The 25,911-nt window shown below is 53.3% G+C and overlaps 1 protein-coding gene across 3 annotated transcripts in view; it reads left to right on the top strand.

Annotated features, from left to right (window-relative positions):
* The first annotated feature begins 13,206 nt into the window (after nt 1-13,206).
* The window catches only part of SLC4A5 (solute carrier family 4 member 5), a 152,964-nt gene continuing 140,259 nt past the window's right edge, over nt 13,207-25,911 (top strand). Inside the window, exon 1 of one of the 3 annotated variants that reach the window (XM_082252989.1) lies at nt 13,207-13,271. In XM_082252989.1, coding sequence (XP_082109115.1) covers nt 13,253-13,271 — 19 coding nt within the window. In that variant the 5' untranslated portion in view covers nt 13,207-13,252. Of the gene's footprint in view, nt 13,272-13,578; nt 13,605-14,155; nt 14,185-25,911 lie in introns of those variants that run through there. The other 2 variants (XM_082252990.1, XM_082252991.1) reach the window with 2 other exon arrangements.

Raw genomic sequence — 25,911 nt, 5'->3', positions numbered from 1 at the left:
AGCAGCTCCGGAGGGTGGGATGTGGAGTGTGTGGAACTGAGCAGCTCCGGAGGGTGGGATGTGGAGTGTGTGGAACTGAGTGGCTCCGGAGGGTGGGATGTGGAGTGTGTGGAGCTGAGCAGCTCCGGAGGGTGGGATGTGGAGTGTGTGGAGCTGAGTGGCTCCGGAGGGTGGGATGTGGAGTGTGTGGAGCTGAGCAGCTCCGGAGGGTGGGATGTGGAGTGTGTGGAGCTGAGCAGCTCCGGAGGGTGGGATGTGGAGTGTGTGGAGCTGAGCGGCTCCGGAGGGTGGGATGTGGAGTGTGTGGAACTGAGTGGCTCCGGAGGGTGGGATGTGGAGTGTGTGGAGCTGAGCAGCTCCGGAGGGTGGGATGTGGAGTGTGTGGAACTGAGTGGCTCCGGAGGGTGGGATGTGGAGTGTGTGGAGCTGAGCAGCTCCGGAGGGTGGGATGTGGAGTGTGTGGAGCTGAGTGGCTCCGGAGGGTGGGATGTGGAGTGTGTGGAGCTGAGCGGCTCCGGAGGGTGGGATGTGGAGTGTGTGGAACTGAGTGGCTCCGGAGGGTGGGATGTGGAGTGTGTGGAGCTGAGCGGCTCCGGAGGGTGGGATGTGGAGTGTGTGGAACTGAGCGGCTCCGGAGGGTGGGATGTGGAGTGTGTGGAGCTGAGCGGCTCCGGAGGGTGGGATGTGGAGTGTGTGGAACTGAGCGGCTCCGGAGGGTGGGATGTGGAGTGTGTGGAGCTGAGCGGCTCCGGAGGGTGGGATGTGGAGTGTGTGGAGCTGAGCGGCTCCGGAGGGTGGGATGTGGAGTGTGTGGAGCTGAGCGGCTCCGGAGGGTGGGATGTGGAGTGTGTGGAGCTGAGCGGCTCCGGAGGGTGGGATGTGGAGTGTGTGGAGCTGAGCGGCTCCGGAGGGTGGGATGTGGAGTGTGTGGAACTGAGCGGCTCCGGAGGGTGGGATGTGGAGTGTGTGGAGCTGAGCGGCTCCGGAAGGGTGGGATGTGGAGTGTGTGGAACTGAGCGGCTCCGGAGGGTGGGATGTGGAGTGTGTGGAGCTGAGCAGCTCCGGAGGGTGGGATGTAGAGTGTGTGGAGCTGAGTGGCTCCGGAGGGTGGGATGTGGAGTGTGTGGAGCTGAGCGGCTCCGGAGGGTGGGATGTGGAGTGTGTGGAGCTGAGCAGCTCCGGAGGGTGGGATGTGGAGTGTGTGGAGCTGAGCGGCTCCGGAGGGTGGGATGTGGAGGGTGTGGAGCTGAGTGGCTCCGGAGGGTGGGATGTGGAGTGTGTGGAACTGAGTGGCTCCGGAGGGTGGGATGTGGAGTGTGTGGAGCTGAGCAGCTCCGGAGGGTGGGATGTGGAGTGTGTGGAGCTGAGCGGCTCCAGAGGGTGGGATGTGGAGGGTGTGGAGCTGAGCGGCTCCGGAGGGTGGGATGTGGAGTGTGTGGAACTGAGCAGGTCCGGAGGGTGGGATGTGGAGTGTGTGGAGCTGAGCGGCTCCGGAGGGTGGGATGTGGAGTGTGTGGAGCTGAGCGGCTCCGGAGGGTGGGATGTGGAGTGTGTGGAACTGAGCGGCTCCGGAGGGTGGGATGTGGAGTGTGTGGAGCTGAGCGGCTCCGGAGGGTGGGATGTGGAGTGTGTGGAGCTGAGCGGCTCCGGAGGGTGGGACGTGGAGTGTGTGGAGCTGAGCGGCTCCGGAGGGTGGGATGTGGAGTGTGTGGAACTGAGCGGCTCCAGAGGGTGGGATGTGGAGTGTGTGGAGCTGAGCGGCTCCGGAGGGTGGGATGTGGAGTGTGTGGAACTGAGCGGCTCCGGAGGGTGGGATGTGGAGTGTGTGGAGCTGAGCAGCTCCGGAGGGTGGGATGTGGAGTGTGTGGAGCTGAGTGGCTCCGGAGGGTGGGATGTGGAGTGTGTGGAGCTGAGCGGCTCCGGAGGGTGGGATGTGGAGTGTGTGGAGCTGAGCGGCTCCGGAGGGTGGGATGTGGAGTGTGTGGAGCTGAGCAGCTCCGGAGGGTGGGATGTGGAGTGTGTGGAGCTGAGCGGCTCCGGAGGGTGGGATGTGGAGTGTGTGGAGCTGAGCGGCTCCGGAGGGTGGGATGTGGAATGTGTGGAGCTGAGCAGCTCCGGAGGGTGGGATGTGGAGTGTGTGGAGCTGAGCGGCTCCGGAGGGTGGGATGTGGAGTGTGTGGAGCTGAGCAGCTCCGGAGGGTGGGATGTGGAGTGTGTGGAGCTGAGCGGCTCCGGAGGGTGGGATGTGGAGTGTGTGGAGCTGAGCGGCTCCGGAGGGTGGGATGTGGAGTGTGTGGAACTGAGCGGCTCCGGAGGGTGGGATGTGGAGTGTGTGGAGCTGAGCGGCTCCAGAGGGTGGGATGTGGAGGGTGTGGAGCTGAGCGGCTCCGGAGGGTGGGATGTGGAGTGTGTGGAGCTGAGTGGCTCCGGAGGGTGGGATGTGGAGTGTGTGGAGCTGAGCAGCTCCGGAGGGTGGGATGTGGAGTGTGTGGAGCTGAGCGGCTCCGGAGGGTGGGATGTGGAGGGTGTGGAGCTGAGCGGCTCCGGAGGGTGGGATGTGGAGTGTGTGGAGCTGAGTGGCTCCGGAGGGTGGGATGTGGAGTGTGTGGAGCTGAGCGGCTCCGGAGGGTGGAATGTGGAGTGTGTGGAGCTGAGTGGCTCCGGAGGGTGGGATGTGGAGTGTGTGGAGCTGAGCGTCTCCAGAGGGTGGGATGTGGAGGGTGTGGAGCTGAGCGGCTCCGGAGGGTGGGATGTGGAGTGTGTGGAGCTGAGTGGCTCCGGAGGGTGGGATGTGGAGTGTGTGGAACTGAGCGGCTCCGGAGGGTGGGATGTGGAGTGTGTGGAACTGAGCGGCTCCGGAGGGTGGGATGTGGAGTGTGTGGAGCTGAGCGTCTCCAGAGGGTGGGATGTGGAGTGTGTGGAGCTGAGTGGCTCCGGAGGGTGGGATGTGGAGTGTGTGGAGCTGAGCGGCTCTGGAGGGTGGGATGTGGAGTGTGTGGAGCTGAGCGGCTCCGGAGGGTGGGATGTGGAGTGTGTGGAGCTGAGTGGCTCCGGAGGGTGGGATGTGGAGTGTGTGGAACTGAGTGGCTCCGGAGGGTGGGATGTGGAGTGTGTGGAACTGAGCGGCTCCGGAGGGTGGGATGTGGAGTGTGTGGAGCTGAGTGGCTCCGGAGGGTGGGATGTGGAGTGTGTGGAACTGAGCGGCTCCGGAGGGTGGGATGTGGAGTGTGTGGAGCTGAGCGGCTCCGGAGGGTGGGATGTGGAGTGTGTGGAGCTGAGCGGCTCCGGAGGGTGGGATGTGGAATTCCGGGACATGAGGAACATTGTAAGAAGTTATATCATTCTATCATACAATATATACACTATACACCCCCTCCCCCCTCTCTATATACATTATTTTACCAAAAGTATTGGGACGCCGGCCTTTACACACATGAACTTTGATGGCATCCCAGTCTTAGTCCGTAGGGTTCAATATTGAGTTGGCCCACCCTTTGCAGCTATAACAGCTTCAACTCTTCTGGGAAGGCTCTCCACAAGGTTTAGGAGTGTCTATGGGAATGTTTCACCATTCTTTCAGAAGCACATTTGTGAGGTCAGTCACTGATGTTGGATGAGAATACCTGGCTCACAGTCTCTGCTCTAATTCATCCCAAAGGTGATCTATTGGGTTGAGGTCAGGACTCTGTGCAGGCCAGTCAAGTTCCTCCACCCCAAACTCACTCATCCATGTCTTAATGGACCTTGCTTTGTGCACTGGTCCAAATCATTTGGCGAAGGGGAGATTATGGTGTGGGGTTGTTTTTCAGGGGTTGGGCTTGGCCCCTTAGTTCCACTGAAGAGAACTCTTAAGGCGTCAGCATACCAAGACATTTTGGACAATTTCATGCTCCCAACTTTGTGGGAGGATTTTGGGGATGGCCCCTTCCTGTTCCAACATGAATGCACACCAGTGCACAAACCAAGGTCCATAAAGACATGGACGAGCAAGTTTGGGGTGGAGGAACTTGACTGGCTTGCACAGAGTCCTGACCTCACCCCAATTTTCAGGTATGGACATTATACAGAGTTACGTTGTTTCAGCTTGAACCAAATATGTACAGTATATACCAGACCTGTGAGATCCCGCTAGAAGCTGGGAATCACTGAAGTAGCCACCGCTACTACATAACTACTACACTGCTACTACACCCCTACTACATCACTACTGCACCGCTACTACACTCCTACTACACCAGTGAGCTTCACTTGCTTCTAGGTCTTGTGCTGAGCAGCTGATACATTGTGAACACAGGAGAGGTCGGTCATTGTGAACACAGGAGAGGTCGGTTATTGTGAACACAGGAGAGGTCGGTCATTGTGAAAACAGGAGAGGTCGGTTATTGTGAACACAGGAGAGGTCGGTCATTGTGAACACAGGAGAGGTCGGTTATTGTGAACACAGGATAGGTCGGTTATTGTGAACACAGGAGAGGTCAGTTATTGTGAACACAGGAGAGGTCGGTCATTGATTGTGAACACAGGAGAGGTTGGTCATTGTGAACACAGGAGAGGTCAGTCATTGTGAACACAGGAGAGGTTGGTTATTGTGAACACAAGAGAGGTCGGTTATTGTGAACACAGGAGAGGTCGGTCATTGTGAACACAGGAGAGGTCGGTTATTGTGAACACAGGAGAGGTCGGTCATTGTGAACACAGGAGAGGTCAGTTATTGTGAACACAGGAAAGGTCGGTCATTGTGAACACAGGAGAGGTCAGTCATTGTGAACACTGGAGAGGTCGGTTATTCTGAACACAGGAGAGGTCGGCGATTGTGAATACAGGAGAGGTCGGTCATTGTGAACACAGGAGATGTCGGCGATTGTGAACACAGGAGAGGTCGGTTATTGTGAACACAGGAGAGGTCGGTCATTGTGAACACAGGAGAGGTCAGTCATTGTGAACACTGGAGAGGTTGGTCATTGTGAACACAGGAGAGGTCGGCAATTGTGAACACAGGAGAGGTCGGCAATTGTGAACACAGGAGAGGTCGGTTATTGTGAACACAGGAAAGGTCGGTTATTGTGAACACAGGAGAGATCGGTCATTGTGAACACAGGAGAGGTCAGTTATTGTGAACACAGGAGAGGTCAGTTATTGTGAACACAGGAGAGGTTGGTTATTGGGAACACAGGAGAGGTCAGTTATTGTGAACACAGGAGAGGTCGGTCATTGTGAACACAGGAAAGGTCGGTTATTGTGAACACAGGAGAGGTCGGTCATTGTGAACACAGGAGAGGTCGGTCATTGTGAACACAGGAGAGGTCGGTTATTGTGAACACAGGAGAGGTCAGTTATTGTGAACACAGGAGAGGTCAGTTATTGTGAACACAGGAGAGGTCAGTTATTGTGAACATAGGAGAGGTCGGTTATTCTGAACACAAGAGAGGTCAGCGATTGTGAACACAGGAGAGGTCGGTTATTCTGAACACAGGAGAGGTCGTCATTGTGAACACAGGAGAGGTCGGGCATTGTGAACACAGGAGAGGTCGGTTATTGTGAACACAGGAGAGGTCGGTTATTGTGAACATAGGAGAGGTCGGTTATTCTGAACACAAGAGAGGTCGGCGATTGTGAACACAGGAGAGGTCGGTTATTGTGAACACAGGAGAGGTCGGTCATTGTGAACACAGGAGAGGTCGGTCATTGTGAACACAGGAGAGTCGGTTATTGTGAACACAGGAGAGGTTGGTTATTGTGAACACAGGAGAGGTCGGTCATTGTGAACACAGGAGAGGTTGGTTATTGTGAACACAGGAGATGTCGGTCATTGTGAACACAGAAGAGGTCGGTCATTGTGAACACAGGAGAGGTCGGTTATTGTGGACACAGGAGAGGTCGGTTATTCTGAACACAGGAGAGGTCGGCGATTGTGAACACAGGAGAGGTCAGTTCTTGTGAACACAGGAGAGGTCGGCGATTGTGAACACAGGAGAGGTCGGCGATTGTGAACACAGGAGAGGTCGGTTATTGTGAACACAGGAGAGGTCGGTTATTGTGAACACAGGAGATGTCGGTCATTGTGAACACAGGAGAGGTCGGTCATGGTGAACACAGGAGAGATCGGTTATTGTGAACACAGGAGAGGTCGTCATTGTGAACGCAGGAGAGGTCTGTCATTGTGAACGCAGGAGAGGTCTGTCATTGTGAACGCAGGAGAGGTCTGTCATTGTGAATGCAGGAGAGGTCGGTTATTGTGAACACAGAAGAGGTCGGTCGGCTCCATTCAGACGATTATTTGTATTTTCTGGATGAATAGAAGGCGGTCTCTCATTGGACAGATTAGAGCGTGTGAAGTCACCGCCCACCTCCCCACCTCATCCAATCAGTGAATGATTTGCATTGATTCAGAAAATACAAAGTAGCAGCCAACCTCCCATGTTTAGTATGGAGAATTGTAGTAGCTGCTCGGCATGGGACCTGGCAGCAAGTGGGGATCACTGTAGTAGTGATGTAGTAGCAGTATAGCAGCAGTGTAGGATCAGTGCAGTAGAGGTGTAGTAGCAGTGTAGTAGTGGTGTATTAGTGGTGTAGTAGTGGTATAGTAAAGGTGTAGTAAAGATGTGGTAGCAGTGTAGTAGAAATTGTTTGGCAGGTAAAATATTTATTTCTAATATTGTGATATTGGGGGGTTGTTAGCTCAGTGGGAGAACCTTTTTTTAGTGGGACATGCCAGTCCAGACCGTGTTTTAGGACTCATCTGACACTTTTATTAGATAAACCCAAAACTAAACAGGTAAAAGAGTTCCCCACACGGGACTTTCCACCGTCCCAAACACAAAATAAAAAACAATACCTTGGCTCCTGGTTGGTTCCTCAGACATCTCACACAGTCCCTTTTGTTCTTGCGTCCCTCTCTCACCTCTCCTGGCTCAGTCAGCCTTCGTTGCAGCACCTTGTTGGCCGGGCCCCCTCCCTGACCCATCAATAGGGGTTCTCCTGACACAACAATCTGAGACCACCAGATTCCTCCAGTCCCCTGGACTCGCCTAGTCCTCCCCGCTCTCTCAGTCCCTTGGACTTGCCTAGTCCTCTTCGCTCTCTAAGTTCCCTGGACTTGCCAAGTCCTCCCCACTCTCTCAGTCTCCCTGGACTCGCCTAGTCTTCCCTGCTCTCTCAGTTCCCTGGACCCACCTAGTCCTCCCTACTCTCTCAGTCCCTAGGGCTCTCATAGTCCTTCCCACTCTCTTAGTCTCCCTGGACTAACCTACTCCTCCCCACTCTTTCAGTCCCTAGGGCTCTCATAGTCCTCCCCACTCTCTCAGTCTCCCTGGACTCGCCTAGTCCTCCCCGCGCTCTCAGCTCCCTGGACCCACCTACTAGTCCCCTCCGCTCTCTTAGTCTCCCTGAACTTGCCTAGTCCCCCCCCGCTCTCTCAGTCCCTAGGGCTCTCCTAGTCCTCCCCACTCTCTCTCTCCCCTGGACTCCCCTAGTCCTCCCTGCTCTTTCAGTCTCCCTGGACTTGCCTAGTCCTCTATGCCCTTTCAGTCCCCAGGGCTCTCCTGGCCATTCCCATTCTCTCAGTCCCCAGGGCTTTCCCAGTCCTCCCCGCTCTCTCAGTCCCCTGGACTCGCCACTCCTCCTATCCAGTTCACTTGTGTTCTGCTGTCTCTGGGCCCCTGTGTGCTCCCCTGTCCCCCCCCCCCCCACTGTGCTCCCTCCCCTCTCCTGCCAGCTTCTGCAGGGGATGTGTCACAATAGAGAACCAGGAAGGGGTCAGTAAATATGTAATTTACCAGCTCCTTCCTTTTCTGAATGGACAGAGTCATAGTCAGTCACATTGTAAAAACTACTGACACCAGTGGGTGAACTTCCAGGATCGCAAAGGTCACACTTGCGACCGGGCCCTGGCATTCCCCCACCGCGGGGAGGCCCCAAGATAGCAGGAAGGGACTATGCAGAACCTGTGAAAGGGCCCCGCAACGAGAGTAAAGGGCCCCAGGATCAGTGGAAATAGCCCCAGGCTTGAAGAGAATGGCCCCGGCCAGGGGTCCAGGGGGCCCTTCATGGTTTCTTGCAGGGGAGCCCTGAAGGTTCTAGGTACGCATCTGTATACAGGGTTTATATAGCGCCAACAGTTTGCGCAGCGCTTTACAATGTGAGGGCAGACAATACAGTTACAATATAACTCAATACAGGAGGAATCAGAGAATCAGAGAACAAGAAGCTGAAATTGCTGCTACAAGCTTGGTGGAGACCCCGCTGATTGTGGCTGCGGGGAATCATGTACATATAATAATGGAGAACAGAGGGGCCTCTATGATCTTCTCAGGAGGAATTCACATAACGAGTCACAAACCTGAGCGTCCCACTGAGCAGATGATGGGAAACCTCTACAGAAGGGAGTCACCTCGTTATATGCAAATCTCAGCTGCTTCTGTCCACATTGAGCCCATCTCTTCCTCCTTCTGAGAAGGGTTGAAGTGGCGAAGGTTTCTACGGGTAATTGTTAGGCGGTTGGAGGGAGAGTGAAACTAATAAGGTGGTGACCAGAGAGAGGGAGATGATTGTTGGAGAGGTTGCACCAAGTCTATAGATAGGAGAATACAAGGTCAAGGGTATTGCCGTCAGAGTGAGTAGAAGCGTTTACCCATTGTGTATCCATTGTGTATCCATTGTGTATCCATTGTGTATCCATTGTGTATCCATTGCTTCAGGTCAAAGGAGAAGTTTAGAAGCAGTGGTAGTATTAGCATTAACAGCGATGTTAAAGTCACGGAGAATGATTGTGGGATTTCAGAAGAGAGAAAGTTGGATAGCCAGGAAGAGAAGTCTGATACCGGTCCAGGGGGGCGGTAGATTACAGCTATCCTTAGAGAGACTGGAGAGAAAAGATGAATACAATCTGCCTCAAATGAGAGTGTCAGAGAGGTAGGTGGGTGAGGTACCTAATAGGTGCTATGTGGGACTCTGCCTCTCTTCCATCCATTGGGTCTGGGGGAGTGAGTCCAGAAATTGTCACCATGGGAGAGGGAAGCAGGAGAAGCAGAGTCAGATTCATGAAGCCAGGTTTCGGTAATGGCGAGCAGGTTAATGGAATTTTTGATAAAGAAGTCATGGAGGGAGATGAGTTTGTTAAAGACAGAGCGGGCGTTCCAGAGGGTGCAGGAGACGGGGAGGCTGGTTTTGGGAAGAAGAGGAATGGAAGCTAAGTTCTGTGGATTACAGCTGCTCCAGAGGGTTATGGGTGCATTGGGTACAGATAAATGATGGAGGCCCGGGGTTTGGGGATATATTTCCAGAGTTTAGGAGAAGCAGAAGGGTGAGGGAAGTAATATAGGAGGGTGATTTATGAGACATGCCCCAGCGTCCTGGAGGTTATATTAGCGTGTGGATTTAGAATTAGCAGGAGTTGGTGAGTGCAGTAATAAGGAGATGAGAGATGGGGGGGGGGGGGTAAATATAAGCTGTGGGGTGGATAAGAGTGGTGAAGGAAAGAGAGTTTAGAGAGGAGACAACTGTCAGAAGGAGTGGTAGAGAGCTGAATAGAGACACGGGGACACCTGCAGCCTGTTTGGTGCTTTTCAGTGAAGTTTGCTGTTTCACTTCATGCAATCGTTTGCTGTAGAGAGGCCTACAGACACCCGAAAGTCCATTGACGTGTCCTTGTCATCTGTCTCTTCCTCCATTGACGTGTCCTTGTCATCTGTCTCTTCCTCCATTGATGTGTCCTTGTCATCAGTCTCTTCCTCCATTGATGTGTCCTTGTCATCTGTCTCTTCCTCCATTGACGTGTCCTTGTCATCAGTCTCTTCCTCCATTGACGTGTCCTTGTCATCTGTCTTTTCCTCCATTGACGTGTCCTTGTCATCAGTCTCTTCCTCCATTGATGTGTCCTTGTCATCTGTCTTTTCCTCCATTGATGTGTCCTTGTCATCTGTCTTTTCCTCCATTGATGTGTCCTTGTCATCTGTCTCTTCCTCCATTGACGTGTCCTTGTCACCTGTCTCTTCCTCCACTAACGTGTCCTTGTCATCTGTCTCTTCCTCCATTGATGTGTCCTTGTCATCTGTCTCTTCCTCCATTGACGTGTCCTTGTCATCTGTCTCTTCCTCCATTGACATGTCCTTGTCATCTGTCTCTTCCTCCATTGACATGTCCTTGTCATCTGTCTCTTCTTCCATTGACATGTCCTTGTCATCTGTCTTTTCCTCCATTGACGTGTCCTTGTCTTCTGTCTCTTCCTCCATTGACATGTCCTTGTCATCTGTCTCTTCTTCCATTGACGTGTCCTTGTCATCTGTCTTTTCCTCCATTGATGTGTCCTTGTCTTCTGTCTCTTCTTCCATTGACGTGTCCTTGTCATCTGTCTCTTCCTCCACTGACGTGTCCTTGTCATCTGTCTCTTCCTCCACTGACGTGTCCTTGTCATATGTCTCTTCCTCCACTGATGTGTCCTTGTCATCTGTCTCTTCCTCCATTGATGTGTCCTTGTTATCTGTCTCTTCCTCCATTGACGTGTCCTTGTCATCTGTCTCTTCCTCCATTGATGTGTCCTTGTTATCTGTCTCTTCCTCCATTGACGTGTCCTTGTCATCTGTCTCTTCCTCCACTGATGTGTCCTTGTCATCTGTCTCTTCCTCCATTGATGTGTCCTTGTTATCTGTCTCTTCCTCCATTGACGTGTCCTTGTCATCTGTCTCTTCCTCCACTGATGTGTCCTTGTCATCTGTCTCTTCCTCCACTGACGTGTCCTTGTCATCTGTCTCTTCTTCCATTGACATGTCCTTGTCATCTGTCTCTTCCTCCATTGACGTGTCCTTGTCATCTGTCTCTTCCTCCATTGACGTGTCCTTGTCATCTGTCTCTTCCTCCATTGATGTGTCCTTGTCACGTGTCTCTTCCTCCATTGACGTGTCCTTGTCATCTGTCTCTTCCTCCATTGACGTGCCCTTGTCATCTGTCTTTTCCTCCCTTGACGTGTCCTTGTCATCTGTCTCTTCCTCCATTGACGTGTCCTTGTCATCTGTCTCTTCCTCCATTGATGTGTCCTTGTCATCTGTCTTTTCCTCCATTGACGTGTCCTTGTCACCTGTCTCTTCCTCTATTGATGTGTCCTTGTCATCTGTGTCTTCCTCCATTGACGTGTCCTTGTCATCTGTCTCTTCCTCCATTGACGTGTCCTTGTCATCTGTCTTTTCCTCCACTAACGTGTCCTTGTCACCTGTCTCTTAATCCATTGACGTGTCCTTGTCATCTGTCTCTTCCTCCATTGACGTGTCCTTGTCATCTGTCTCTTCTTCCATTGACATGTCCTTGTCATCCGTCTCTTCCTCCATTGACGTGTCCTTGTCATCTGTCTCTTCCTCCATTGATGTGTCCTTGTCATCTGTCTTTTCCTGCATTGACATGTCCTTGTCATCTGTCTCTTCCTCCATTGACGTGTCCTTGTCATCTGTCTCTTCCTCCATTGATGTGTCCTTGTCATCTGTCTTTTCCTGCATTGACATGTCCTTGTCATCTGTCTCTTCCTCCATTGATGTGTCCTTGTCATCTGTCTCTTCCTCCATTGACGTGTCCTTGTCATCTGTGTCTTCCTCCACTGACGTGTCCTTGTCATCTGTCTCTTCCTCCATTGACGTGTCCTTGTCATCTGTCTCTTCCTCCATTGATGTGTCCTTGTCATCTGTCTCTTCCTCCATTGACGTGTCCTTGTCACCTGTCTCTTCCTCCATTGATGTGTCCTTGTCATCTGTCTCTTCCTCCATTGACGTGTCCTTGTCATCTGTCTCTTCCTCCATTGACGTGTCCTTGTCATCTGTCTTTTCCTCCATTGACGTGTCCTTGTCACCTGTCTCTTCCTCCATTGACGTGTCCTTGTGATCTGTCTCTTCCTCCATTGACGTGTCCTTGTCATCTGTCTTTTCCTCCATTGACGTGTCCTTGTCACCTGTCTCTTCCTCCATTGACGTGTCCTTGTCATCTGTCTCTTCCTCCATTGACGTGTCCTTGTCATCTGTCTTTTCCTCCATTGATGTGTCCTTGTCATCTGTCTTTTCCTCCATTGACGTGTCCTTGTCACCTGTCTCTTCCTCCATTGACGTGTCCTTGTCATCTGTGTCTTCCTCCATTGACGTGTTCTTGTCATCTGTCTCTTCCTCCGTTGACGTGTCCTTGTCGTCTGTCTCTTCCTCCATTGACGTGTCCTTGTCATCTGTCTTTTCCTCCATTGATGTGTCCTTGTCACCTGTCTCTTCCTCCATTGACATGTCCTTGTCATCTGTGTCTTCCTCCATTGACGTGTCCTTGTCATCTGTCTCTTCCTCCATTGACGTGTCCTTGTCATCTGTCTCTTCCTCCATTGACGTGTCCTTGTCATCTGTCTCTTCCTCCATTGACGTGTCCTTGTCATCTGTCTTTTCCTCCATTGACGTGTCCTTGTCATCTGTCTCTTCCTCCATTGACGTGTCCTTGTCATCTGTCTCTTCCTCCATTGACGTGTCCTTGTCATCTGTCTCTTCCTCCATTGACGTGTCCTTGTCACCTGTCTTTTCCTCCATTGACGTGTCCTTGTCATCTGTCTCTTCCTTCTGTGATCTCCTTCCCTGAAATCCAGGACGGTTTTGTGGACCCGACTCCATAATATCTCACCTCGGGTTGTGTTGTAGTTATAGAAGACCGAATGCCTCCTATGGGGCAGATCCTGGAGGTCCAGTCTGGTTATTGGTGATTTGTCGGGGATCTGCCATGGGGATGATCAGAGGACCAATGGCCATGTTGTAGTATTATAGAACAGGTGGGGGGATTGATGGACACGGTGAATACTGGAACCCGGGATCCCCTGGATTCTTCTCCTCATATATAGAAATACACCGACATTCCCATTGTATGCAGTACAGTATGGGGGGGTCCTACCTACACAGAGTGACCCCAATAAATGAACATGATAATAATGGTTGTGAATTATAGGTGAGTGAGTCGGAGGGGGGGGGGGGGCTTCATATATAGAAATACTCGGACATTCCTGTAGTATTAGGCACAGTATGGGGGTGTCGGTCCTGTGTGGACAGCGTGTCCCCAATATATGAATATGGTGATGATAATGAAGAGGTGAGTGAGTCGGGGGTGGGACGGGGCCCGGCTTTGCTCTGACCTCACTCTCTAAGCCCCCCTCCATTGTAAAGCACTTGAAATTCTCTAATCTGTTCATTAAGCTGTGCAGCCGGAGAAGAGAAACTTCATTCATCGGAGAAGAGGACGGGGGGGGGGCGACATGAAATCTCCACCGCCAGGTAGGACCTAGGAGCTGACACTTCACCAGTACAGGGGTCTGGGATGGGGGGATGGGGGGGGCGACATGAAATCTCCACTGCCAGGTAGGACCTAGGAGCTGACACTTCACCAGTATAGGGGTCTGGGGAGGAGGGGGGGTGACATGAAATCTCCACCGCCAGGTAGGACCTAGGAGCTGACACTTCACCAGTATAGGGGTCCGGGGAGGAGGGGGGGTGACATGAAATCTCCACCGCCAGGTAGGACCTAGGAGCTGACGCTTCACCAGTACAAGGTACAAGGGTCTGGGATGAGGAGAGGGGGGGGGGGCGACATGAAATCTCCACCGCCAGGTAGGACCTAGGAGCTGACACTTCACCAGTACAAGGGTCTGGGATGGGGGGATGGGGGGACATGAAATCTCCACCGTCAGGTAGGACCTAGGAGCTGACACTTCACCAGTATAGGGGTCTGGGGGGGAGGGGGGGTGACATGAAATCTCCACCGCCAGGTAGGACCTAGGAGCTGACACTTCACCAGTATAGGGGTCTGGGGGGGGAGGGGGGGGGAGGGGGGGGGGACATGAAATCTCCACTGCCAGGTAGGACCTCAGAGCAGACACTTCACCAGTACAGGGGTCTGGGATGGGGGGATGGGGGGGCGACATGAAATCTCCACTGCCAGGTAGGACCTAGGAGCTGACACTTCACCAGTACAAGGTACAAGGGTCTGGGATGGGGCGGTGGGGGGGCGACATGAAATCTCCACTGCCAGGTAGGACCTAGGAGCTGACGCTTCACCAGTACAGGGTTCTGGGATGGGGGGGCGACATGAAATCTCCACTGCCAGGTAGGACCTAGGAGCTGACACTTCACCAGTACAGGGGTCTGGGATGGGGGGATGGGGGGGGCGACATGAAATCTCCACTGCCAGGTAGGACCTAGGAGCTGACACTTCACCAGTATAGGGGTCTGGGGGGGAGGGGGGGTGACATGAAATCTCCACCGCCAGGTAGGACCTAGGAGCTGACACTTCACCAGTACAAGGGTCTGGGGGGGAGGGGGGGACATGAAATCTCCACTGCCAGGTAGGACCTCAGAGCTGACACTTCACCAGTACAGGGGTCTGGGATGGGGGGATGGGGGGGGGGGGGCGACATGAAATCTCCACTGCCAGGTAGGACCTAGGAGCTGACACTTCACCAGTACAAGGGTCTGGGATGGGGCGGTGGGGGGGGGGGGGGGCGACATGAAATCTCCACTGCCAGGTAGGACCTAGGAGCTGACACTTCACCAGTACAAGGGTCTGGGATGAGGGGGGGGGGGGTGACATGAAATCTCCACTGCCAGGTAGGACCTAGGAGCTGACACTTCACCAGTACAGGGGTCTGGGATGGGGCGCGACATGAAATCTCCACTGCCAGGTAGGACCTCAGAGCTGACACTTCACCAGTACAGGGGTCTGGGGGGGAGGGGGGGACATGAAATCTCCACTGCCAGGTTGGACCTCAGAGCTGACACTTCACCAGTACAGGGGTCTGGGGGGGAGGGGGGGGGACATGAAACCTCCAGGGCCAGGTAGGACCTAGGAGCTGACACTTCACCCATAGAGAGGTCTGGGGGGAGGGGGGGGACAGACTGAAATATTATTCGTCCTCTGTATCCTCTAATGATGAGTAAATCTCATTGATAAATATTGATCTGATTATTCCGATCGTCCCGTCGCTGTCAGGGCATGCTGGGACTTGTGATCCCACACAGCGGAGGAGCTGCCCCTCCCCCAATGTTCAGTTCTTTCATTGATTATAGATTGTTAATTAATAACTTTCTGATAATTTGCTGGTTGGAGGTGAAGTCAAATGTTTTATTGATTATTGGAAGAGATCAAATTCCGAGTTTTCATTCACTTTCTCCTCAATCTGGTAATTTTCTTCCTCCTCTCTCCCCCGGAGCTGACAATCTACACCCTTCCCGCTCTCCCCCGGAGCTGACAATCTACACCCTTCCCGCTCTCCCCCGGAACTGACAATCTACACCCTTCCCGCTCTCCCCCGGAGCTGACAATCTACACCCTTCCCACTCTCCCCCGGAGCTGACAATCTACACCCTTCCCACTCTCCCCCGGAGCTGACAATCTACAACCTTCCCGCTCTCCCCCAGAGCTGACAATCTACACCCTTCCCGCTCTCCCCCGGAACTGACAATCTACACCCTTCCTGCTCTCCCCCGGAACTGACAATCTACACCCTTCCCACTCTCCCCCGGAGCTCACAATCTACACCCTTCCCGCTCTCCCCCGGAGCTGACAATCTACACCCTTCCCACTCTCCCCCGGAGCTGACAATCTACACCCTTCCCACTCTCCCCCGGAGCTGACAATCTACAACCTTCCCGCTCTCCCCCAGAGCTGACAATCTACACCCTTCCCGCTCTCCCCCGGAACTGACAATCTACACCCTTCCTGCTCTCCCCCGGAACTGACAATCTACACCCTTCCCACTCTCCCCCGGAGCTCACAATCTACACCCTTCCCGCTCTCCCCTGGAGCTGACAATCTACAACCTTCCTGCTCTTCCCAGGAGCTGACAATCTACAACCTTCCCGCTCTTCCCCGGAGCTGACAATCTACACCCTTCCCGCTCTGCCCCGGAGCTGACAATCTACACCCTTCCCGCTCTCCCCCGGAGCTGACAATCTACACCCTTCCCGTTCTCCCCCGGAGCTGACAATCTACACCCTTCCCGCTCTCCCCCAGAGCTGACAATCTACACCCTTCCAGCTCTCCCCCAGAGCTGACAATCTACACCCTTCCCGCTCTCCCCCAGAGCTGACAATCTACAACCTTCCCGTTCTCAGTCTGTCATTCCCATTGAGGATTATTGTCTATTGATCCGTTATTGAATTTACTGATAAATAATAATTAAAGAAAAACTCCACCCATTTCTGCCTTCGCCTTCAATGTCCAATCCGCTTCCAGAGATTTTTTTTTTTTAAATATAAATTTTCATGTAGTGAATATTTAAAGGGATATTACACCCAAAATCAAACATTTATCATATTACAGCTTTCCCATTCTTAGATGTGACGCCTGCATTCGCTTCATTTTTTATGGTTTATTTTGCTTATTTTCACCCGGTGATCCTGCCAGTAATCTGACCTGGAAGTTTGTTGGTGTATCTAAAACTGCTAGTCCATCTAACTCTCCCCTCCCCCCAGACTGGCAGTGCTGTGCCATCTGTGCCCCTTCCTCCAGAGTGGGGGAGGGGGCGCTCTAATGCCGGAGGTGTGTTACTGGTCAGATCAGCAGATCGGATATTCTACAGATCGTCCCCAGATTGTGAATTGTATCCGGAAATACCGGGAAACCTCCTCCAATCACACAGATCACTTCCCCGGCGGTCTCCTTTGGAAATTCTGTTTGCCTGGCTATCTCTAGTCACAGCCCCAGATGTCTAATGACCCCATCTATAAAATCACTGAACCCAGCAGGTGAAGCCAGGACAATGGTATCTTCAGAAGGTCCCTCATGACAGCTTTCCTGAACACTCTACAAATATCTTCTGTCCCGGTCTGTGATCCCAACTCCGAGAAGATATTGGCATGCTTAGTTTAGTATCAGAGATTGTACTCGATATCCCCTCCTCTACATCATTTATCAATAAATTCAACAGGATTGGCCCCAGGACAGAACCCTGGGGGACCCCACTTTCCACCCCCGCCCAATCCTATTTAATTTATTCATAGGTAATGAATGATAATTGGAAATGCTGAATACTTTTACAAAGGAAACAGAATATAAATATAAATCTACAATCCCAAGGATTATCACATAATAAATCGTCCCCAATGGGTTTTATCACAGAAAGTTGGAATTGATCGGAAACACTTCGCTACATAAGATTCCCAATCGGAGAATCCCATCCATCACCAGAGACACCCCCACCTTGGATGTAAAGAATCCTTCCCGGCAGTCCCGGAACGGATTACAGGAGCCAGGAACACTTCTGGCTGATCACCCGCCGGGGTCTTTGAATTGTTTTCCTGCAGAATTTTCATTGGACCAGAAGGAAAAACATCCGGATGGAGTGTCCATCTTATCAGACCGCTAGGTGTCCTGTGTCCAGGACCACTGATAGGGGGGGACCACCAGTCCTCCATAGGGGTCCCGGGCACACAGGGGGGCCCCAACAGGGAATCGGTGCAGTCGGTCAGAGGGGCAGTTAAGGAAGGAAGTCCTGTGCGGCTCTCGGCAGCAGCTGTAAGCCAGTTTCTCCCCCTCCTGCCAGCTTTCAGCTGCTGCGGGGAGAGACACAGACATAGGACATCCTCTACTTCTCCTCTATCTCTCCTCTACTTCTCTACTTCTCCTCTACTTCTCCTCTACCTCTCCTCTACTTCTCTACTTCTCCTCTACCTCTCCTCTACCTTTCCTCTACTTCTCTACTTCTCCTCTACTTCTCCTCTACTTCTCCTCTACCTCTCCTCTACTTCTCTACTTCTCCTCTACTTCTCCTCTACCTCTCCTCTACTTTTCTACTTCTCCTCTACTTCTCTACTTCTCCTCTACTTCTCCTCTACCTCTCCTCTACTTCTCTACTTCTCCTCTACTTCTCTACTTCTCCTCTACTTCTCCTCTACCTCTCCTCTACTTCTCTACTTCTCCTCTACTTCTCTACTTCTCCTCTACTTCTCCTCTACCTCTCCTCTACTTCTCTACTTCTCCTCTACTTCTCCTCTACCTCTCCTCTACTTTTCTACTTCTCCTCTACTTCTCTACTTCTCCTCTACTTCTCTACTTCTCCTCTACTTCTCCTCTACTTCTCCTCTACTTCTCTACTTCTCCTCTACTTCTCCTCTACCTCTCCTCTACTTCTCCTCTACTTCTCCTCTACTTCTCCTCTACTTCTCTACTTCTCCTCTACTTCTCTACTTCTCCTCTACTTCTCCTCTACCTCTCCTCTACTTTTCTACTTCTCCTCTACTTCTCTACTTCTCCTCTACTTCTCCTCTACTTCTCTACTTCTCCTCTACTTCTCCTCTATCTCTCCTCTACTTCTCTACTTCTCCTCTACTTCTCTACTTCTCCTCTACTTCTCCTCTACCTCTCCTCTACTTTTCCTCTACCTCTCCTCTACCTCTCATCTACTTTTCCTCTACCTCTCCTCTACCTATCCTCTAATTCTCTACTTCTCCTCTACTTCTCCTCTACTTCTCCTCTACCCCTCTACCTCTCCTCTACTTCTCTACTTCTCCTCTACTTCTCTACTTCTCCTCTACTTCTCTACTTCTCCTCTACTTCTCCTCTATCTCTCCTCTACTTCTCTACTTCTCCTCTATCTCTCCTCTACTTCTCTACTTCTCCTCTACTTCTCTACTTCTCCTCTACTTCTCCTCTACTTCTCTACTTCTCCTCTACTTCTCCTCTATCTCTCCTCTACTTCTCTACTTCTTCTCTATCTCTCCTCTACCTCTCCTCTACTTCTCTACTTCTCCTCTACTTCCCCTCTACCTCTCCTCTACTTCTCCTCTACTTCTCCTCTACTTCTCCTCTACCTCTCCTCTACTTCTCCTCTACTTCTCTACCTCTCCTCTACCTTTCCTCTACTTCTCCTCTACTTCTCTACTTCTCCTCTACCTTTCCTCTACTTCTCTACTTCTTCTCTACTTCTCTATTTCTCCTCTACCTCTCCTCTACCTCTCCTCTACTTCTCTACTTCTCCTCTACTTCTTCTCTATCTCTCCTCTACTTCTCTACTTCTCCTCTACCTCTCCTCTACTTCTCCTCTACCTCTCCTCTACTTTTCTACTTCTCCTCTACTTCTCTACTTCTCCTCTACCTCTCCTCTACTTCTCTACTTCTCCTCTTCTTCTCCTCTACCTCTCCTCTACTTCTCAACTTCTCCTCTACTTCTCCTCTACTTCTCTACCTCTCCTCTACCTTTCCTATACTTCTCCTCTACCTCTCCTCTACTTCTCCTCTACCTCTCCTCTCCTTCTCCTCTACTTCTCCTCTACTTCTTCTCTATCTCTCCTCTACTTCTCCTCTACTTCTTCTCTATCTCTCCTCTACTTCTCTACTTCTCCTCTACCTCTCCTCTACTTCTCTACTTCTCCTCTATTTCTTCTCTATCTCTCCTCTACTTCTCTACTTCTCCTCTATTTCTTCTCTATCTCTCCTCTACTTCTCCTCTACTTCTCCTCTACTTCTCCTCTACTTCTCTACTTCTCCTCTACCTCTCCTCTACTTCTCTACTTCTCCTCTACTTATCTACTTCTCCTCTACTTCTCCTCTACCTCTCCTCTACCTCTCCTCTACTGCTCCTCTACTTCTCCTCTACTTCTCCTCTACTTCTCTACTTCTCCTCTACCTCTCCTCTACTTCTCCTCTACTTCTCCTCTACTTCTCCTCTACTTCTCTACTTCTCCTCTACTTCTCCTCTACTTCTCTACTTCTCCTCTACCTCTCCTCTACTTCTCCTCTACTTCTCTACTTCTCCTCTACCTCTCCTCTACTTCTCTACTTCTCTACTTCTCCTCTACTTCTCTACTTCTCTACTTCTCCTCTACCTCTCCTCTACTTCTTTACTTCTCCTCTACCTCTCCTCTACTTCTCTACTTCTCCTCTACTTCTCCTCTACTTCTCTTCTACTTCTCTACCTCTCCTCTACCTTTCCTCTACTTCTCCTCTACTTCTCCTCTACTTCTCCTCTACTTCTCCTCTACTTCTTCTCTACTTCACAACACTTTTATTCTCCTTCTCACATCCACTCAGTAATACAAAAGATCCATTTAGACAAGAAATCCTTAAAAAGGGAGATTGTGGAGAAAGGCCGGCTGTGGCGGGATGGGGAGGAGAGGCCGCTGTGTATCCTGTGCGCTCTGCGCTCCTTTCCATGGATTCCTAAGGCTCTGCTGAAGCAGGATCCTCTCTTCTTCTTGTGCACTGCTAGACTCGGCTGACCCCTGTGCTCGGGATGCAATGCTGACCCCTGTGCTCGGGATACAATGCTGACCCCTGTGCTCGGGATGCAATGCTGACCCCTATGCTCGGGATGCAATGCTGACCCCTGTGCTCGGTATGCAATGCTGACCGCTGTGCTCGGTATGCAATGCTGACCGCTGTGCTCGGGATGCAATGCTGACCGCTGTGCTCGGGATGCAATGCTGACCCCTGTGCTCGGGATACAATGCTGACTCCTGTGCTCATTATGCAATGCTGACCCCTGTGCTCGGGATGCAATGCTGACCCCTGTGCTCGGGGTGCAATGCTGACCCCTGTGCTTGGGATGCAAAGCTGACCCCTGTGCTCGGGATGCAATGCTGACCCCTGTGCTCGGGATACAATGCTGACCCCTGTGCTCAGTATGCAATGCTGACCCCTGTGCTCGGGATACAATGCTGACCCCTGTGCTCGGGGTGCAATGCTGACCCCTGTGCTCGGGATACAATGCTGACCCCTGTGCTCGGGATGCAATGCTGACCCCTGTGCTCGGGATGCAATGCTGACCCCTGTGCTCGGGATGCAATGCTGACCCCTGTGCTCGGTATGCAATGCTGACCCCTGTGCTCGGGATACAATGCTGACCCCTGTGCTCAGTATGCAATGCTGACCCCTGTGCTCGGGATACAATGCTGACCCCTGTGCTCGGGATGCAATGCTGACCCCTGTGTTCGGGATGCAATGCTGACCCCTGTGCTCGGGATACAATGCTGACCCCTGTGCTCGGGATACAATGCTGACCCCTGTGCTCGGGATGCAATGCTGACCCCTGTGCTCGGGATGCAATGCTGACCCCTGTGCTCGGGATGCAATGCTGACCCCCTGTGCTCAGGATGCAATGCTGACCCCTGTGCTCCGGATGCAATGCTGACCCCTGTGCTCGGTATACAATGCTGACCCCTGTGTTCGGGATGCAATGCTGACCCCTGTGCTCAGGATGCAATGCTGACCCCTGTGCTCGTAATGCAATGCTGACCGCTGTGCTCGGGATACAATGCTGACCGCTGTGCTTGGGATGCAATGCTGACCCTGTGCTCAGGATGCAATGCTGACCCCTGTGCTTGGGATACAATGCTGACCCCTGTGCTCGGTATGCAATGCTGACCCCTGTGCTCGGGATACAATGCTGACCCCTGTGCTCGGTATGCAATGCTGACCCCTGTGCTCGGTATGCAATGCTGACCTCTGTGCTCGGTATGCAATGCTGACCCCTGTGCTCGGGATGCAATGCTGACCCCTGTGCTCGGTATGCAATGCTGACCCCTGTGCTTGGTATGCAATGCGGACCCCTGTGCTCGTAATGCAATGCTGACCCCTGTGCTCGGGATGCAATGCTGACCCCTGTGCTTGGTATGCAATGCTGACCCCTGTGCTCGGGATGCAATGCTGACCCCTGTGCTCAGGATACACTGCTGACACCTGTGCTCGGTATGCAATGCTGACCCCTGTGCTCGGGATGCAATGCTGACCCCTGTGCTCGGTATGCAATGCTGACCCCTGTGCTCGGTATGCAATGCTGACCCCTGTGCTCGGGATACAATGCTGACCCCTGTGCTCAGGATGCAATGCTGACCCCGGTGCTCAGGATGCAATGCTGACCCCTGTGCTCGGGATACAATGCTAAACCCCTGTGCTCGGTATGCAATGCTGACCCCTGTGCTTGGGATGCAATGCTGACCCCTGTGCTCGGTATGCAATGCTGACCCCTGTGCTTGGTATGCAATGCTGACCCCTGTGCTCGGTATACAATGCTGACCCCTGTGCTCGAGATGCAATGCTGACCCCTGTGCTCGGGATGCAATGCTGACCCCTGTGCTCGGGATACAATGCTGACCCCTGTGCTCAGTATGCAATGCTGACCCCTGTGCTCGGGATGCAATGCTGACCCCTGTGCTCGGGGTGCAATGCTGACCCCTGTGCTTGGAAAGCAAAGCTGACCCCTGTGCTCGGGATGCAATGCTGACCCCTGTGCTCGGGATGCAATGCTGACCCCTGTGCTCGGGATGCAATGCTGACCCCTGTGCTCGGTATGCAATGCTGACCCCTGTGCTCGGGATACAATGCTGACCCCTGTGCTCAGTATGCAATGCTGACCCCTGTGCTCGGGATACAATGCTGACCCCTGTGCTCGGGATGCAATGCTGACCCCTGTGTTCGGGATGCAATGCTGACCCCTGTGCTCGGGATACAATGCTGACCCCTGTGCTCGGGATACAATGCTGACCCCTGTGCTCGAGATGCAATGCTGACCCCTGTGCTCAGGATGCAATGCTGACCCCTGTGCTCGGGATACAATGCTGACCCCTGTGCTCAGTATGCAATGCTGACCCCTGTGCTCGGGATACAATGCTGACCCCTGTGCTCGGGATGCAATGCTGACCCCTGTGCTCGGGATGCAATGCTGACCCCTGTGCTCGGGATGCAATGCTGACCCCCTGTGCTCAGGATGCAATGCTGACCCCTGTGCTTGGGATGCAATGCTGACCCCTGTGCTCGGTATGCAATGCTGATCCCTGTGCTCGGTATACAATGCTGACCCCTGTGTTCGGGATGCAATGCTGACCCCTGTGCTCAGGATGCAATGCTGACCCCTGTGCTCGTAATGCAATGCTGACCCCTGTGCTCGGGATGCAATGCTGACCCCTGTGCTCGGGATGCAATGCTGACCCCTGTGCTCGGTATGCAATGCTGACCCCTGTGCTCGGGATGCAATGCTGACCCCTGTGCTCGGTATGCAATGCTGACCCCTGTGCTCGGTATGCAATGCTGACCCCTGTGCTCGGGATGCAATGCTGACCCCTGTGCTCGGTATACAATGCTGACCCCTGTGCTCGGTATGCAATGCTGACCCCCTGTGCTCAGGATGCAATGCTGACCCCTGTGCTCGGTATGCAATGCTGACCCCTGTGCTTGGTATGCAATGCTGACCCCTGTGCTCGGGATGCAATGCTGACCCCTGTGCTCGGTATACAATGCTGACCCCTGTGCTCGGTATGCAATGCTGATCCCTGTGCTTGGTATGCAATGCTGACCCCTGTGCTCGGGATGCAATGCTGACCCCTGAGCTTGGTATGCAATGCTGACCCCTGTGCTCGGGATACAATGCTAACCCCTGTGCTCAGGATGCAATGCTGACCCCTGTGCTTGGTATGCAATGCTGACCCCTGTGCTTGGTATGCAATGCTGACCCCTGTGCTCGGTATGCAATGCTGACCCCTGTGCTCGGTATGCAATGCTGACCCCTGTGCTCGGGATGCAATGCTGACCCCTGAGCTTGGTATGCAATGCTGACCCCTGTGCTCGGGATACAATGCTAACCCCTGTGCTCAGGATGCAATGCTGACCCCTGTGCTTGGTATGCAATGCTGACCCCTGTGCTCGGTATGCAATGCTGACCCCTGTGCTCGGGATGCAATGCTGACCCCTGTGCTCGGTATACAATGCTGACCCCTGTGCTCGGTATGCAATGCTGACCCCCTGTGCTCAGGATGCAATGCTGACCCCTGTGCTCGGTATGCAATGCTGACCCCTGTGCTTGGTATGCAATGCTGACCCCTGTGCTCGGGATGCAATGCTGACCCCTGTGCTCGGTATACAATGCTGACCCCTGTGCTCGGTATGCAATGCTGATCCCTGTGCTTGGTATGCAATGCTGACCCCTGTGCTCGGGATGCAATGCTGACCCCTGAGCTTGGTATGCAATGCTGACCCCTGTGCTCGGGATACAATGCTAACCCCTGTGCTCAGGATGCAATGCTGACCCCTGTGCTTGGTATGCAATGCTGACCCCTGTGCTTGGTATGCAATGCTGACCCCTGTGCTCGGTATGCAATGCTGACCCCTGTGCTCGGTATGCAATGCTGACCCCTGTGCTCGGGATGCAATGCTGACCCCTGAGCTTGGTATGCAATGCTGACCCCTGTGCTCGGGATACAATGCTAACCCCTGTGCTCGGGATGCAATGCTGACCCCTGTGCTTGGGATGCAATGCTGACCCCTGTGCTTGGGATGCAATGCTGACCCCTGTGCTCGGGATACACTGCTGACACCTGTGCTCGGTATGCAATGCTGACCCCTGTGCTCGGGATGCAATGCTGACCCCTGTGCTTGGTATGCAATGCTGACCCCTGTGCTCGGTATGCAATGCGGACCCCTGTGCTCGTAATGCAATGCTGACCCCTGTGCTCGGGATGTAATGCTGACCCCTGTGCTTGGTATGCAATGCTGACCCCTGTGCTCGGGATGCAATGCTGACCCCTGTGCTTGGAATGCAATGCTGACCCCTGTGCTCGGTATGCAATGCTGACCCCTGTGCTCGGGATGCAATGCTGACCCCTGTGCTCGGGATGCAATGCTGACCCCTGTGCTCGGTATGCAATGCTGACCCCTGTGCTCGGTATACAATGCTGACCCCTGTGTTCGGGATGCAATGCTGACCCCTGTGCTCAGGATGCAATGCTGACCCCTGTGCTCGTAATGCAATGCTGACCCCTGTGCTCGGGATGCAATGCTGACCCCTGTGCTCGGGATGCAATGCTGACCCCTGTGCTCGGGATCTAATGCTGACCCCTGTGTTCGGGATGCAATGCTGACCCCTGTGCTCAGGATGCAATGCTGACCCCTGTGCTCGGGATGCAATGCTGACCCCTGTGCTCGGGATGCAATGCTGACCCCTGTGCTCGGTATACAATGCTGACCCCTGTGCTCGGGATGCAATGCTGACCCCTGTGCTTGGTATGCAATGCTGACCCCTGTGCTCGGGATACAATGCTGACCCCTGTGCTCAGGATGCAATGCTGACCCCGGTGCTCAGGATGCAATGCTGACCCCTGTGCTCGGGATACAATGCTGACCCCTGTGCTCGGTATGCAATGCTGACCCCTGTGCTCGGGATGCAATGCTGACCCCTGTGCTCGGTATGCAATGCTGACCCCTGTGCTCGGTATGCAATGCTGACCCCTGTGCTCGGGATGCAATGCTGACCCCTGTGCTCGGGATGCAATGCTGACCCCTGTGCTCGGGATGCAATGCTGACCCCTGTGCTCGGGATACAATGCTGACCCCTGTGCTCGGGATACAATGCTGACCCCTGTGCTCAGTATGCAATGCTGACCCCTGTGCTCGGGATGCAATGCTGACCCCTGTGCTCGGGGTGCAATGCTGACCCCTGTGCTTGGGATGCAAAGCTGACCCCTGTGCTCGGGATGCAATGCTGACCCCTGTGCTCGGGATGCAATGCTGACCCCTGTGCTCGGTATGCAATGCTGACCCCTGTGCTCGGGATACAATGCTGACCCCTGTACTCAGTATGCAATGCTGACCCCTGTGCTCGGGATACAATGCTGACCCCTGTGCTCGGGATGCAATGCTGACCCCTGTGTTCCGGATGCAATGCTGACCCCTGTGCTCGGGATGCAATGCTGACCCCTGTGCTCGGGATGCAATGCTGACCCCTGTGCTCGGGATGCAGGCGTGCAATGCTGACCCCTGTGCTCGGGATACAATGCTGACCCCTGTGCTCGGGATGCAGGCGTGCAATGCTGACCCCTGTGCTCGGGATACAATGCTGACCCCTGTGCTCGGTATGCAATGCTGACCCCTGTGCTCGGTATGCAATGCTGACCCCTGTGCTCGGGATTCAATGCTGACCCCTTTGCTCGG

This window comes from Pelophylax lessonae (assembly GCF_965119305.1).
Source record: "Pelophylax lessonae genome assembly, chromosome: 4".
Taxonomy (NCBI): Eukaryota; Metazoa; Chordata; class Amphibia; order Anura; family Ranidae; genus Pelophylax; species Pelophylax lessonae.
Note: the sequence above shows the minus strand (reverse complement) of the source record. Positions and strands in the feature narration are given on the sequence as shown.